This window comes from Abrus precatorius, unplaced genomic scaffold (genome assembly GCF_003935025.1).
Source record: "Abrus precatorius isolate BTA unplaced genomic scaffold, Abrus_2018 Scaffold153, whole genome shotgun sequence".
Classification (NCBI taxonomy): domain Eukaryota; kingdom Viridiplantae; phylum Streptophyta; class Magnoliopsida; order Fabales; family Fabaceae; genus Abrus; species Abrus precatorius.
The window spans coordinates 499,313-514,859 of record NW_020874351.1 but is presented as its reverse complement, the minus strand read 5'-3'; the positions used below and the strand labels follow the sequence as shown (position 1 = coordinate 514,859).

General features: G+C 35.7%; 2 protein-coding genes across 6 annotated transcripts; one reads left to right on the top strand and one right to left on the bottom strand.

Moving 5' to 3' along the window:
- The first annotated feature begins 518 nt into the window (after positions 1–518).
- Positions 519–7,010, top strand: LOC113857202 (pleiotropic drug resistance protein 1-like). 5 transcript variants are annotated; one of them, XM_027488999.1, is made up of 22 exons: positions 519–850; positions 999–1,119; positions 1,207–1,380; positions 1,486–1,645; positions 1,752–1,828; positions 1,943–1,996; positions 2,088–2,480; positions 2,562–2,843; positions 2,982–3,298; positions 3,393–3,553; positions 3,644–3,747; positions 3,836–3,992; positions 4,073–4,107; positions 4,288–4,419; positions 4,534–4,866; positions 5,011–5,301; positions 5,390–5,473; positions 5,565–5,698; positions 5,792–6,019; positions 6,110–6,281; positions 6,383–6,637; positions 6,750–7,010. In XM_027488999.1, the coding sequence occupies exons 1-22, from the start codon at positions 519–521 to the stop codon at positions 7,008–7,010; spliced, it is 4,257 nt and encodes a 1,418-aa protein (XP_027344800.1). The 5 variants fall into 5 exon arrangements, with proteins under 5 accessions (XP_027344800.1, XP_027344797.1, XP_027344799.1 ...); XM_027488996.1 differs by having other exon boundaries at positions 4,073–4,156; positions 4,295–4,419; XM_027488998.1 differs by having other exon boundaries at positions 4,073–4,162; positions 4,310–4,419.
- A 1,032-nt stretch (positions 7,011–8,042) lies between these two features.
- On the bottom strand, positions 8,043–9,257 carry LOC113857222 (probable 2-oxoglutarate-dependent dioxygenase AOP1). The gene is made up of 3 exons (XM_027489019.1): positions 8,884–9,257; positions 8,406–8,730; positions 8,043–8,303 (listed from the first exon to the last, which is right to left on the bottom strand). The coding sequence occupies exons 1-3, from the start codon at positions 9,255–9,257 to the stop codon at positions 8,043–8,045; spliced, it is 960 nt and encodes a 319-aa protein (XP_027344820.1).
- Positions 9,258–15,547: the final 6,290 nt, after the last annotated feature.

The following is a 15,547-nucleotide window of genomic DNA, read 5'->3' as shown; positions in this document are numbered from 1 at the left end:
CCATGTGGCACATGAAGAAACATGGGACTCTCCTTTTTCCTTTATTTGACCGATGCATCTCTGACATCAGTTCAGATTTATAGTATAGCAATATAGTACAACAAATTCCCCCTCGTGTTTCATTGTGCGTTTTGCATTATCTATTTCTTTTCTAGTTTCAATGAGCATAAGGACTAAAAATAAGTAAACAAATAAAACATGCACAAATTCGAGTCATCAGTAGCCACCTGTTATCATGATATAAATATGCAGTTTTCCCTTTTCATTCTTATTGTAAACTAAGGAAACTGAACATATATATGCAAATTCTTCTTCAGTTTCTCATTTATTTGAGTTCTTTCTCTTAGTTACATTACATATTTCTACTAGGAAAAGCACTGCTATATTGTTCTCTGATATATACCGCAGTAGTTTGTAACTGCATTAGCTTTGAGGAAGAAAAAGGGTTCTGGGTTTTGGTGAGTTTGAGGTGTAGTTGCCGAAGTTATTGTCTTTGATAGTTGACTTGGGTGGGAGCAATGGAGGGAAGTGATTTATACAAAGCAAGCACTAGTTTACGAGCGAGTAGTTCAACAGTTTGGAGAAACAGTACTATGGAGGTATTCTCAAGGTCTTCAATGCGTGAAGAAGAAGATGATGAAGAAGCTCTAAAATGGGCTGCACTAGAAAAACTCCCTACTTACAACCGTTTAAGGAAAGGGTTGTTGACCAATTCACGTGGAATCGCCAATGAGATTGATATTACTGATCTTGGATCTCAAGAAAGACAGAAATTGTTGAACAGGTTGGTCAATGTTGCTGAAGAGGACAATGAGAAGTTTTTGTTGAAGCTGAAGGAACGAATAGATAGGTAAGGAAGAAGAATACATTGCTATTGTTTCTTCTCTCCTTTGTTCTTATTCTCCAAATTTTTATTTTTCTTAAAATATTTTATTATCTTGTTAATAATATCTTTTTCTCTCTTTGTCATCTTTGTATTTTTCTATATATTTTTTTAGAGTTGGGATTGATATTCCAACAATTGAAGTTCGTTATGAGCACTTAAATGTTGAGGCAGAGGCTTATGTGGGAAGCAGGGCTTTGCCAACTTTCCTGAACTTTGTTACCAATATAGTGGAGGTAAATCTGGTTTGTTTAGAGATTGCAAATTTGTGTTTCTTTGTTTTGCAATTTAGTCTCACAATCTTTCTGTCTTTGGTGTATCAGAGCTTTTTAACTTCTCTCCATATTCTCTCAAGCAAAAAGAAACACATGACTATCCTTAAAGATGTTAGTGGAATCATCAAACCTCGGAGGATGACATTGCTTTTAGGTCCTCCAAGTTCAGGAAAGACCACACTCCTTTTGGCCTTGTCAGGAAAACTTGATCCAACTCTGAAGGTGCAAAGCAATTTCCTTGATATCACTAATATCTGTTGTTTTCTTTCATTGTCGATAACAAACATGGCATTTTTCATCTAATATAAATGCCATTGTGTCTTCCAGGTATCTGGGAGAGTGACTTATAATGGGCATGGAATGAATGAATTTGTACCTCAGAGAACTGCTGCCTATATCAGCCAACATGATGTTCATGTTGGAGAAATGACTGTGAGGGAAACCTTAGCTTTCTCTGCAAGGTGCCAAGGGGTTGGATCACGTTATGGTTAGCCATTTTTTCTACATTCCTTTGTTTATTTTACTAATCATTTTACAGGTAATATGGGAATGTGACATAAGCATAACTGGTTATAATTTTTTGTGATCCATAGACTTGCTATCTGAGTTGACTAGAAGAGAAAAAGAAGCAAATATTAAGCCGGACCGGGATATTGATGTCTACATGAAGGTGAAGAAAAATCTTTTATCATCAATTCAATAGCAATATCTATTACAATAAAACAAGCTATTTCTATAACTATGGATATAATATTTTTGCATTTATTGGGTTGTGACATACCAGGCAGCTACAACAGGAGGGCAAGAGGCAAGTCTAGTAACTGATTATGTACTAAAGGTAATACTAGCATAAGGTTTTCTCATGCTTTAAAGTTCTGTAAGATTATTATGAAATGAACCCACAAGGATTTTACTTTAACATTTTGTAGATTTTGGGATTGGATATATGTGCTGATACAATGGTTGGGGATGAAATGCTGCGTGGTATATCTGGAGGTCAAAGGAAGCGAGTTACTACAGGAGAAATGTTGGTTGGACCAGCTAATGCTCTTTTCATGGATGAAATATCCACTGGCTTAGACAGTTCCACAACTTTTCAAATTGTGAACTCTCTCAAGCAATATGTTCACATTCTTAATGAAACTGCTGTTATCTCCCTACTCCAGCCAGCACCAGAGACCTATGAACTTTTTGATGACATTGTTCTTATCACTGATGGTGTCATTGTCTATCAAGGACCTCGTGAATACATTCTTGAATTTTTTGAATCTATGGGGTTTAAATGTCCTGAGAGGAAAGGTGTTGCTGACTTTCTTCAAGAAGTAAGCCAAAGTTTATCTTTTGTATCCCACATTTGAAATTTTTTATGAAGATTATGTACATATAATGTATCTACCTTGTAGGTAACTTCAATAAAGGATCAACAACAGTATTGGATGCGCAGAGATGAACCGTATAGTTTTGTAACTGGTACTCAATTTGCTGAGGCATTTCAGTCATTCCATGTTGGAAGGAGAATTGGAGAAGAACTTGCAATTCCATTTGATAAGTCTAAGAATCACCCTGCTGCATTAACCACTAAAAAATATGGCGTTGAAAAGAAGGAATTATTAAAGGCTAACTTCTCAAGAGAGTATTTGCTTATGAAAAGAAATTCATTCGTTTACATCTTCAAGATATGTCAGGTGAATTTTAGAAGTTTCACATGAATATTTTTTTAATTTCTATGTGTTGATATTAATGCTAACTTTATGATTATTTTGCACACGACTATAATACTAACAAGTTATGTTAATACTAAAATTGTTGATACGTTTTTTCAGCTCTCTATAATGGCTATAATAACAATGACACTATTTCTACGAACTGAGATGCACCGAGATTCCTTGGATGATGGAGGTGTTTATGCTGGAGCTTTATTTTTTACTGTGGGAATGATTATGTTTAATGGAATGCCTGAGATTTCAATGACAATTGCAAAGCTTCCTATTTTCTATAAGCAACGAGATCTTCTGTTTTATCCCTCCTGGGCATATGGGATACCTACATGGATACTCAAAATCCCTGTTACATTTGTGGAAGTTGCAATTTGGGTATTTTTCACCTATTATGTAATTGGATTTGATCCAAATGTTGGGAGGTAAAGAAGCTTCGTTATCTGTTTGGAACATGCAAATACTAGTTAAATTTGTTTGTAATGTCACTCATGGTGTGAAGTCTTGTTCTTTGTGCAGATTATTTAAGCAGTACCTTTCGTTATTATTGATACATCAGATGGCTTCTGGATTGTACCGAGCTATTGCAGCATTGGGTAGGAACATAATTGTAGCCAACACATTTGGGTCCTTTGCAGTTCTTATACTGCTTACATTGGGTGGCTTCATTTTGTCAAGAAGTGAGTACAATTAATAGAAGTAATAGTTGTTGCATTTATCAAATAATGGAACTTAACATTAATGCTTATTCTTCATTGTCAATGAAACAGAGGATATCAAGGGTTGGTGGATTTGGGGTTACTGGATTTCACCTTTGATGTATGGACAGAATGCAATAGTGGTGAATGAGTTCCTTGGAAATAGTTGGAACCATGTAATTTCTTCAACTTGCAACTTTAGAAAAATAATTTAATATTACTTTAGAAACATTTAGGCCTGATACATTTGCTCTTCTATTACAGTTTACGCCAAATTCAAACAAGACACTGGGAATTCAAGTTTTAGAGTCTCGTGGATTCTTCACACATGCATATTGGTATTGGATAGGAGTTGGGGCATTGATTGGATTTATATTCCTTTTTAATATTGTATATACGGTGGCTCTCACTTTCCTCAATCGTGAGTATCTTCACATTTGATTATTTAAGATTCTCACAGTGATACAAAATTTTATTGACAAATATCCATGATTTTGGTAGCATTTGAGAAGCCACAGGCAACAATAAATGAAGAATCAGAAGGAAATGCACCTCATTATAGAGCCCAAGAAGTTGAATTACCAAGTATAGGTAATTTAGCTTTCTTCATACCACTAGTGAACACTCACTCAATGCAAGCATACTAATTTATGAATGTGAGGTAGTTTTTTAGTGAGTCATAATATGCCTTTATATGTTGAACGAGCTTCCACTATCATGCAGAAAATTCAAGGAAAGTGGATGGTATTGTGGATTCTAGCCATGGAAATAAAAAAGGAATGATTCTTCCTTTTGAACCACATTCTATCACCTTTGATCAAGTCGTATACTCAGTGGACATGCCACAAGTAAGTCACTTTCAAAGTTATAATTTAAGATTGTAGTTTGTAACAGTGTTTTTAGTTAACTCTGCTCTAGTCCAAAACAATTTTAATCCTAAATCCTGAGATTTCAATTGGCAGGAAATGAAGGATCAAGGTGTAGTAGAGGATAAGTTAGTACTTCTAAAGGGTGTCAGTGGTGCATTCAGACCTGGTGTTCTTACAGCTTTGATGGGTGTAAGTGGAGCAGGTAAAACTACTTTGATGGATGTTTTGGCTGGGAGGAAAACTGGAGGATACATTGATGGGAGCATAAAAGTTTCTGGTTACCCCAAAAAGCAAGAAACATTTGCTCGAATCTCTGGTTATTGTGAGCAGAATGATATCCACTCTCCTCAAGTTACTGTTTTTGAGTCCTTGCTCTATTCAGCATGGCTTCGTTTACCAGCTGAAGTTGATTCTAACACAAGAAAAGTTAGTACTTACAACTCAAGACTCGTTATGTTTTTCATGTTTGCTCAATCTAGTAAGGTTTGAAGGGATTTACAAAGTTTAAAATGTTCATTAATTGTGAGAAATGGCCTTTTGAACTTACTTTTTGGATTTAAAAAATTGTAGATGTTCATTGAGGAAGTCATGGAACTAGTGGAGCTAAAACCGTTGAGGAACTCATTAGTTGGTTTGCCTGTTGTGAATGGTCTCTCAACAGAACAACGCAAAAGGCTAACAATTGCAGTTGAATTAGTGGCTAATCCATCCATAATTTTCATGGATGAGCCTACTTCTGGATTAGATGCTAGAGCTGCTGCAATAGTTATGAGAACAGTTAGGAACACGGTTGACACAGGAAGAACAGTTGTTTGCACCATCCATCAGCCAAGCATTGACATATTTGAAGCTTTTGATGAGGTAACAGATGATATGGTACAAAGAAGATGCGTTATTTAGTTCTTCCTCCATTAGACCTGACTCTAACATATGCCACTTGTGGTTCTAGTTGTTCCTAATGAAGCGTGGAGGACAAGAAATATATGTTGGGCCATTGGGTCGCCATTCCAGTCAATTGATCAAGTATTTTGAGGTTAGATGCAACTTAAATTCAATATTATACAAAGAAGATAACCAAAACTTATGCTAGTATTTACTTCTTTTTCATTGTTTCTACTGGCCAGAGCATCGAAGGGGTTAGTAAAATCAAAGATGGCTATAACCCGGCAACTTGGATGTTGGAAGTTACAACTTCAGCGCAAGAACTTAATTTAGGTGTTGATTTTCATGAGATATACAAAAATTCTGAGCTCCATAGGTAAGATAAAATATTTGGATATGAAATTATTGACTACATAATCCATATGATCATATTCCAAAAAGGCTTAAACCGTTATACAATGTTATTCAGGAGAAACAAGCAACTTATAGCACAACTTAGCAACCCCACTCCTGGTTCAAAAGATCTTCATTTCCCTACTCAATACTCACAGTCACTATGGGTCCAATGCCTAGCTTGCTTATGGAAACAACATTGGTCATATTGGCGCAACCCACCATACACTGCTGTTAGGTTTTTCTTCACAACTTTCATAGCCTTAATATTTGGAACCATGTTCTGGGACCTTGGAGGAAAATAGTAAGTCAAACTTAAAAAATCTAGAAATAAGACACAAGTAAGTCAATTTTGTTTTTCAACATGATTGTGTTTCCTTTGTTTGACTTCCAGCTCAAATAGGCAAGACCTGTTTAATGCCATGGGTTCAATGTATACTGCGGTTCTCTTCCTTGGTGTCCAGAATTCTGCTTCTGTGCAACCAGTGGTAGCAGTTGAGAGAACTGTCTTTTATAGAGAAAGAGCTGCTGGAATGTATTCTGCTTTACCCTATGCACTTGCACAGGTACTAACTTAACCATTCTACCAAAAACTCTCTTTTATATTTGTACTATGGTTTACAATTACATATGTACCCATGTTAACACTAGTCACAACTTGTCACAGGTTATAATAGAGCTACCTTATGTTCTTGCCCAATCTGTAACATATGGTGTCATAGTTTATGCCATGATTGGGTTTGAGTGGACTTTAGAGAAATTCTTTTGGTATATGTTTTTCATGTACTTCACATTGTGCTACTTCACCTTCTATGGCATGATGTCCGTGGCAGTTACCCCAAATCACCATGTTGCTTCAGTTGTGGCTGCTGCATTTTATGCAATGTGGAACCTCTTTTCAGGATTTGTCATCCCACGACCTGTGAGAGTTCACAAGCTTTGAATGAATTGATTATTATCTATCATGGAATAAATGGATGTATTCATTTATACTGATACTATTATTTTCCATTTTCTTATCTTTTTTATGACAGAGGATTCCTGTATGGTGGAAGTGGTATTACTGGGCATGTCCCGTGGCATGGACTATATATGGATTGGTTGCATCGCAATTTGGAGATATCACAAACATGATGGAATCAGAAAATAAGTCGGTGCAAGAGTTCATAAGAAGTTATTTTGGAATCAAACATGATTTCATTGGAGTTTGTGCAGTTGTGGTTTTTGGGACTGCAGTGCTCTTTGCCTTTATTTTTGCTGTCTCGATCAAGGTCTTCAACTTCCAAAGGCGATAGATTAAATTCTTTACCAACCTGAGGGATTCTTTATGTCTTCTAACACTTTTTTCCAACTTTTATTGTAATCTAATAACACTTGTTATCTGTCATATTCATGTAACATTTTCCAAAGAAACTAATTCCCTTTAGTTTTCAAAGCTTTGTTTATACAAGCATGTCATAAAAAATATGACTTTTGTACTAATAATTTATCAATCAATGTAAGAGAATGTACTGAGATTACCCTATAATTATTTTTGTGTTTTGTCTCTACTTATAAGAGAAATAAAAGAAACTGGTATTAGCTGAACTCTAAGGGATGGTCTTCATTGCCAAACACCTTGGCATGTGTGTGATTTCACTTAGAGAGCAATGGACTAGGCCTATTAGATATGTCAATAAATCAATGGTTTCATGACAATGGAGCATAAATTCACTTCAACAACAATAGATATCTACCTAAAAGGCCTCAACTTATCCAATAATAAATTTGAAATTTTTTTGGTAATTTAAAATAACCAATGATTTTAAATTCTTTGACCATAATATAAAAAAGTGACTTAATGAAGTAAATACAAGTAACATTATTATTTAATATTTTTGTTGTTATATATTGAGTTGTTATAGTAAAATTTTGTAATTTTATATTTATCGATTTATTTAAAAGGTTAAATTTATTGGCTTACTTAAAGGCATTTACTTAATGGTCTTAATTAAGCTTGTGGATTTATAAAAAAATTATAAAATAGACTTCTATGGATTTCTAACTTGAAAAAAGGTAATAAGATTTAGACGGTGCTCATGCCTGGATTATAGCTCTAATCTTTAAGAGAGAATAACTAACATTCTCTAGATTCATGCTATCACATGACACAAAATAAATGATGATGTCACGGGTTGAACCTTTACTTGTATTAAACAAGAATCATTAAGAATTGCTAGATTAGAAATAATGAACTTGAAATGAAAGTAGCATAAAAAGAAACAAGTGCAAATTAAACCGAGTTTTGTAATGCATGTGGATACAGATATCAACACATGTATCAATTTTCACTTTTCATCAGCATAGTCTATGCCACAGAACGCTTTGAGTCGACACTCAGATTCTAAGGCCTGTTTGGTTGCATAGAAACGTAGGTATTCATAATGGTCAAATGGGTGATAACGTCTTGGATGCTCATCATCAACTAGCTCTTCTTGGGTTGCAATCATCTTTCCACCAAGTGAAAATAGTCCCATAGAGTACCTTTCCTTCTTTTCACTTATAATTACTCGGTGTTCACAACACCGTATCCTGTCGTTACTCCAAACCTATGACATAAAAACAAGCCATAATTTTACTTAAATGTGTAACTTAGGATAAAGATGTATGTTAATTTAACTGAAGCTATGAATAATTGAAAATTGATCTACCTTAAATGCATCGCCTGCGAGGATGAGAAACATGAAGGGTGAGGGATCAGCATCAATCCAATCTCCATTTTTCAATTTTACTTGCAAACCATTTACATCATTTTGATGCAAAATGGTGAAGAAGGAAGTGTCCGTGTGAGCATGCAATCCCAAATTATTTTCATCCTTCTGCGGCAGTCTATATTTGAAGCTCCGAAGCATGTACTTTGTTGATTCAAGAAGGGAATCACAGTGCCTTTGCTCCACACCATACCCATCAAACACCATTCTTTTAGCGGTATGGTCCAATTCTACTATTAGCTTTGCGTAGAAATTGAGAGTCTCACTATTTACAACATGAAAAGTTAGAAACAACAACGGTCAATAACAATAAATATATCTATTTATCTAAGTATATAAATAGATAGGTAGATATAGATATAGCATACTAGGAATGTAAATAAAAAATTACGCAACATAACTAAATTTTGAGCCATACCAGAAATGATCATATCCTGCTGGCCACATTAATTTGGTGAACTTTTGAACTTCTTCCATGATCATTGGATCATTGATCCCCAAGGATTCATATAAGGGGACATGAATATTTTGTCCATAATAACCATGGTAGGGCTTATCACTAATCTTTTGCATTTTTGTTTCCAATGGAAGATGGAATAGTTCTTCCATTAGAGTAAAAACAGAGTTGTAAAGTTCCATAGAAACTTTATCACACAAAGCATAAAAAACACCATGATCCTCAAGTGCACCCCGGATCACTTGGCATGCTGAAGCCCATGTTTGTGAACCGGGTTTCAACTTCTCATCAGTGAAGTCTACAATAGGAACTTGGCATGCTGTTTGGGAACCCATGACCCAAATATTACTATTTCTAATCTTTCTCCAAGCAACTACAAATAAAAGATTGGCACTGTTAATCTGATTTATAGAAGGACCTCTATGAGGTGGAGTTAGGCCCTTGTTTTCTCATTACTTCATGAGTCCATCTTAATTTTTATGATGAAAAGTGTTATTTAACATAACTAGTAATTTGTATGCCTGTCAAGCAATTCCCATCTCAAGATGGTTAAGGGGATGAGCAATAATTCAATTCAATTCTTTTGAAATGAAGTGTTTAATTAAGAATTATATCCTTTTCAATCAAATTGGATATATTCAAAATGCAATGGAAATATTTTTTATAATCATATGTCAAACATCAATCTTATTCAATTAGAACGAATCAAAGGTAAAATTCATTATGAGAGCATATATAAGTCAAAGTGTGGCATCACTTATGCTTTGCGACATGCTACATAGACAAAACTCAAAAATTGAATATTGTAGATTTTAGATCGTATCTTATTAATATAAGAACATGGATTGAATCGCACACACTTACTGGGGACCAGAGGTTTAGAGAAGACTTATGATTATTTCCCATAACACAATAATAATATATGAGTTTAAGCATTTATAAATACAAATTTTTTATAAAGTATTAAAATTATAAATATATAATAAATACATTTTTAATAAACGTAAGGAAATACTTGGTTTAATTAGAGTTTTTAAATGTATTTTTATGCAGTTGATTGTGTTTCTTGGCATGATAACACAGCTAAGCCTATTCCTAAGTCGTACAGGCCTAGTGAATAGGTAACATGTTGGTGGGTCTGGGAATGGCTCAAGGGACTATAATGGGTTGGCATGAAACAATAAAGAAAAGCTTATGGACAATAACATAATATACGACCAACTTCAAACGTTGGACCAGACCAGACATTTGGAGGGCCTCTAGCTTCTAACGCTTCCTAAGCCATTTGTCCATTTCTTAATGCATGCCCATGGATTTGTTTTTTATTGTCTATTTATTATTAAATTCAGCATAATTCATTTTAAATTACAAGATAGAGGTGATTGTGTGTATCACAAAGAATAAACTGAATTTTTTGCTGTGGCCAAAATTCAGTTTGAGACTTATGCAAACAGAGCCTTGGGCTTCTTCTAGGATCAAGGGATCTACTTTGGCTTTAGGAGCCTGAAGTATATTCCTTACTCCTTAGTTGGACCCGTTTATGTAGCAATTATAGAAGTACCAAGTGGAAATTAATTTTTGTATCCATACACAATTTCTGTCATGAACTTCTATTAAACTCGTGTTGAGCCAATGCCATTGCCAGCTACCTCTAGATCAGAACGAAAGATATGTATCAAATGATGAACAAGGTATAGCTCAAGAGTGAAATTACTTTGTGCATTTAAGTTTCCAAGATTTCGTTGTTTCAACAAAAGTTTTTCACTTTTAATTTCTGAGTTAATCATGTTTTTAGTTATAAGTTAGTAACATAATAATTACTTTAGATTTATATTTAAAATCTATTCATGGCTAATCTAATTTGTAACCATCCCAGAAATATAAAGTACACTGAGTAAACTGTTAAGACCAGAGTATCAGTATAATAACACACAACTAAAATAAGAGATGAAAAATAAGAGCCAATAAAGACAATATAAAATTATCACAGAAGAAAAAAATTACACTACTCCTCACTCTAAAATTTACTCCTCAAAATAGGAGACTATTACTACTAAGTATAAGCTCGGTGTAATACAAAATGAAAGGGAAAGAGAGGATTTTGGGATGATGCTTAAGGAACCCTTAAGCCTCCTTTTATAAGCCAAAGGAGGTCCTCCTAATTGAACTCCCACCGATGTGGGACTAACAATTCTCCCACTTGAAGATTATGATTAAGTTAATCATATCTTCACATACATTACTAATATATATATTACAATTACATGTTGCTTATATTCCTAATAGGCCATACAAGGATCGACACCATGTAAACTTGTCATTGTTCACTAGCTTTGTCATTATGTCTGCTATGTTGTCTTTGGTGTGAATCTTTTGCATATCCACTCTACCTTCCTCTACTACTTCACGAACAAAGTGGTATTGTATACCTATGTGTTTTGTTCTGGAATGAAAAGCTGGATTCTTTGCAATATGCAAAGCACTTTGACTGTCACAATACACAGTTGTAGTCTGCTGTTTGTGCCCAAGTTCCTCCAATAGCCTTTGAATCCAGATTGCTTCCTTGCATGCCTCAGTAGCTGCCATGTATTCAGCTTCTGTAGTAGACAAAGCCACAACAGTCTGCAACTTAGATAACCAGCTTACTGCCCCTCCAGCAAGTGTAAACACATAACCAGTAGTAGATTTCCTTTTATCCAGATCTCCTGCAAAATCTGAATCAACATAGCCTTTCACAATAAATTTTGATCCTTCAAAACATAATGCAACATTAGAGGTTCCTTTTATGTATCTAAGGATCCTCTTTACAACATTCCAATGCTCTCTACCAGGATCTGCCATGTACCTACTGACTGCTCCCACTGCTTGTGCAATGTCTGGTCTAATACAAATCATGGCATACATAAGGCTTCCCACCGCTGATGCATACGGTACTCGAGACATTTCTATCCTCTCCGCTTCATTGCTAGGACACATACATACTTGAGGATAATTTATAACTGACAGGAAGTGGGGTAGAGATTGGCTTACAGTCTTGCATATTGAAGCGTCGTAAGACTTTACGAAGATAATTCTTTTGAGAGAGCCAAATCTTCCTATCTTTTCTGTCTTGGTGTATTTGCATCCCTAAAATCTTGTTTGCTGGTCCTAAGTCCTTCATATCAAACTCCCTAGCTAATTGTGCCTTCAATTCTTGAATTCGATCTTTGCTGGGGCCTACCACCAGCATGTCATTCACATACAACAACAAAATGATGAAATCATTATCACCAAACCTCTTGTAATACGTACAATAGTCTGAACTCAGTCTGTTGTATCTGAGGCTAATAATGAAGGAATCAAATCTCTTGTACCAACACCTTGGCGCCTGTTTTAAACCGTACAGAGATTTGGTCAACCTGCAAACCAAGTCTTCCTTTCCTTGTTCTTCAAAACCTTCTGGTTGGAGCATATATATTTCCTCTTCAAGTTCTCCATGTAGAAAAGCAGTCTTTACATCAAGTTGCTCAAGATGTAAATCAAATGCAGCACACATTGCCAGAACAATTCTGATTGTGGTTAATCGAACAACTGGAGAGAATATCTCGTTGAAATCAATGCCTTCTTTCTGAGCATATCCTTTAACCACTAATCTTGCACGATACCGCTCCACTTGATCATTACCATCTCGTTTGATTTTATAGACCCATTTACAACCAATGGCTTTTCGATCTTTTGGAAGTTCAACAAGTTTCCATGTCTTGTTTTTATGTTAGGCCTCAATTTCTTCCTGCATTGCTGTCATCCATAATGAAGCATCTGAACTCCTCAAAGCCTCATGAAAGGTTGATGGTTCTCCTTCATCTGTTAGAAGACAATATGCATCGTGGCTTGCCATCACATAGTCTGAGTGCCAAGATGGTCTCCTTATCTCACGTCTTGTTTGTTGAGTTTCTCCATCATTGGCATCATTTGATTCTTGTTCTCCGTGCTCTTGTTCTGCTTCAGAGTTGTCATCTTCTTTAGCTTTCCTTTCTATCACTACTGAAGTAATGTCTTTGGTAGTACTGTCATTTTTCTGCTCCTTTTGCAGTTCATTTTCTGCAAAGACTACATCTCTGCTAACAACAACCTTGCAGGCAGTGGGATCCCACAAGCGATACCCCTTAACATTGTCAGCATAACCCAAGAATATACATTTCCTGGATTTTGGATCCAGTTTTGTTCTTTCTTGGGAATTGTACATCACGTACACAGGACATCCAAACACATGTAATGAAGAATAATTAGGTGGCTTTCCATTCCATATCTCCATTGGTGTCTTCAAACCAATTGTTGTTGATGGTGATCGGTTTATTACATAACAGACATTTTTCACTGCTTCTGCCCAGAAAGATTTAGCCACTCCTGCTGTTCTTAGCATAGCTCTTGTTCTTTCTAGAAGAGTTCTGTTCATCCGCTCTGCTACACCATTCTGCTGAGGTGTATAAGGCACTGTGAATTGCCTTGAAATACCCTCTTGCTTGCAAAATGCCAGAAAATCACCATCTACATATTCTCCTCCATTGTCTGTCCTTAAGCACTTAATTCTTTTCCCAGTTTCAAGTTCTACTAGTGCTTTAAATTCCTTGATTACTCAAAACACATCTGATTTCTTCTTGATTGGGTACACCCACAATCTCCTTGAGTGATCATCAATGAATGATACAAAATATTTTGCTCCTCCAATAGATACTTCTGGTGATTCCCATACATCAGAATGAATCAAGTCCAGTATGTGTCTGCTTCTTGTAATCACGTTGCCAAACTTCAATCTATGCTGCTTACTTGTCACACAGTGCTCACAAAATGGTAAGGTTACCATTTTGAGCCCGGGCAAGAGATTACGTTCTGCTAGAATTTTTAGGCCTCGTTCTGACATATGACCAAGTCTACGATGTCACATCATTGTTTCTTCTTCTTGACTAATTGCAACTGATGCATCTGCTTCTTTCAACGTATCTTCCAAAAGCATGTATAAATTGGTTGTGATCTTTTCTGCTTTCATCACCACCAAGTTGCCTTTAACCACTTTCAAGATTCCACCTTCAATATGGATCTTACAATTGAGGTCATCCAATTGCCCAATGGACAATAGATTCTTTTTTAAGCCTTTCACATGTCGTACTCCTTGAATTGTACGAATAGTACCATCATGCATTTTTAATTTGACAGTACCAATTCCAGCAATTTCTAGGGCATGATCATTTCCCATGAACACAGATCCTCCTGAGATAGGTTCATAATTGTAAAACCAGTCTCGACATGGAGTCATGTGCCAGGTTGCACCTGAATCCAATATCCAACATTCATGAAGTTGTCTTCCACCTCTAGATTTTACTGCTTCACTATATAAGATTTCACCATCATCTGAAGTACTTGCAACACAACCTTGAGAGGTTGATGCTTCAATATTCTTCCCTCCTCCACTCTTCTTGTTCCAACAATCTTTCTTCACGTGCCCTCTCTTGCCACAGTTGTAGCATTTGAGGTTCTTCCTTCTCTGAGATTTTGATCTACCATGATTCTGGCTCCCACTGGAACCACGTTCCATTGATCTTCCTCTCATCATCGTCAATGCTTCTGCCTGTTTAGAATTTTCCAGTCTATCTTCCTTATTCTTTCTCCTGGATTCTTCTTCAAGAACTGCTCCAACAACATCATCAAAGGATAGACGACTGATAATGTTGTTGTTTGTTATATTGATGATGAGTTGATCATATGAATCTGGTAAACTCTGGAGTAGAAGCTCCGCACGTTCATTTTCTACTATGTTGAAATCTGCGGCTGTAAGCTGAGCAAATAGCGTATTCAAATTATTGATGTGGTTCGTTACTGATGTGGACTCACTCATTCGAAGAGTGTAGAGTTTCCTCTTCAAGAATATTCTAGTGTGAAGTGACTTGACCTCGTACAACTTGATCAGTGTGTCCCAAATCTCCTTTGCAGTCTTCTTCTCTGCAACACTGTATAACACTGAATCAGCCAATGCTAAGTGCAAATTGGCAACAACATTGTTATCCATTTCTCTCCATTTTTTTTCTGAAATATCTGCAGGTCTGCCTTCAATTGCATCAAGACAATTGTCTTTTCTCAAAATTGCTCTTATCTTCAATTTCCACAGGGAGAAATTACTCTCATTAAATTTCTCTATCTCATATTTTGCTGTCATATTTTCTCTCTTTATTATACCGACTTATGCACTTCTCACTATGAATAGTATTGTCTACTGGAATAACACAGGTAGACCATGAACTAACACACCAAAAAAATTTCCAGGAAAAAGAGGTGGGTCACTATAGACACTCTTAAATACCAAATCTTTCCTAGCCAGAACTTTCTCAGATAGCAGTTTCACACTACCAAACTTTTCCAGTAACAACTCTTTTTTGATGTGAAAGATCGGATTAAACCGCAATCACAGAGCATACTCAGAATTTTACCAACACTATTCTAATGACAATAGCAGCGGAATAAACTAAACCAATAGCTCTGATACCACTGTTAGGACCAGAGTATCAGTATAATAACACACAACTAAAATAAGAGATGAAAAATAAGAGCCAATAAAGACAATATAAAATTATCACAGAAGAAAAAAATTACA

Coding starts and splice junctions, on each gene's coding strand:
- LOC113857202 (XM_027488994.1), top strand. CDS start 519: ATGGAGGGAAGTGATTTATACAAAGCAAGCACTAGTTTACGAGCGAGT. Junction 1,997..2,087: donor TAACTGATTATGTACTAAAG/GTAATACTAGCA, acceptor AACATTTTGTAG/ATTTTGGGATTGGATATATG. Junction 2,844..2,981: donor ACATCTTCAAGATATGTCAG/GTGAATTTTAGA, acceptor ACGTTTTTTCAG/CTCTCTATAATGGCTATAAT.
- LOC113857222 (XM_027489019.1), bottom strand. CDS start 9,257: ATGGGTTCCCAAACAGCATGCCAAGTTCCTATTGTAGACTTCACTGAT. Junction 8,731..8,883: donor GCAGGATATGATCATTTCTG/GTATGGCTCAAA, acceptor TGTTGTAAATAG/TGAGACTCTCAATTTCTACG. Junction 8,304..8,405: donor TCGCAGGCGATGCATTTAAG/GTAGATCAATTT, acceptor TTTATGTCATAG/GTTTGGAGTAACGACAGGAT.